This window comes from Penaeus monodon, chromosome 28, assembly GCF_015228065.2.
Source record: "Penaeus monodon isolate SGIC_2016 chromosome 28, NSTDA_Pmon_1, whole genome shotgun sequence".
Classification (NCBI taxonomy): domain Eukaryota; kingdom Metazoa; phylum Arthropoda; class Malacostraca; order Decapoda; family Penaeidae; genus Penaeus; species Penaeus monodon.
Genome location: NC_051413.1, coordinates 27,977,578 through 27,978,041, shown reverse-complemented (window position 1 = coordinate 27,978,041; position 464 = coordinate 27,977,578). Strand labels below are relative to the sequence as shown.

The 464-nt window shown below is 36.6% G+C and overlaps 1 protein-coding gene across 1 annotated transcript in view; it reads right to left on the bottom strand.

Moving 5' to 3' along the window:
• Window positions 1–197, bottom strand: part of LOC119590976 — a gene marked incomplete in the record, with an annotated part of 2,923 nt that extends 2,726 nt beyond the window's left edge. Inside the window, 1 exon segment of the mRNA XM_037939708.1 lies at window positions 53–197. Coding sequence (XP_037795636.1) covers window positions 53–67 — 15 coding nt within the window.
• Window positions 198–464: the final 267 nt, after the last annotated feature.

Here is a 464-nt window from a genome sequence, read left to right as displayed (position 1 = left end):
GAAAAGCGACTCACTGCTTGCTCACTGCCTGGGATGAAACTGTGTCTCTCACCTCCTGACCTGCCATGGGGGACTCCGAATACTTTCACTTTCCAGAGGAGATGCATTCGACAGTATATCGAAAAGTATATATCCTAAATCCATTAAGTCGAGTTATATATCTATCCAATACTTTTAGTAGTATAATAACGTATAATGATATGTCAATAAAGCAAGATTACAAACGAGTGACTCGCCACTGTCGACTCGTATTCAAAACAAATGCATGCATTAACGTGTTTCGAATGCAGGAATCGAAAATAGTATTTGTCACATTGGCAATCTATTTTTGGAGGTAAGGTAAGAGGAAAGTAATACATAATACACTTTATCCTGTTTTATTTACAATCATTGTAACTGCGTGATTATTACTGATTGCTCATACGTTTTTTCCGAATTTTATTTCATCCCTATTAACAACGGTG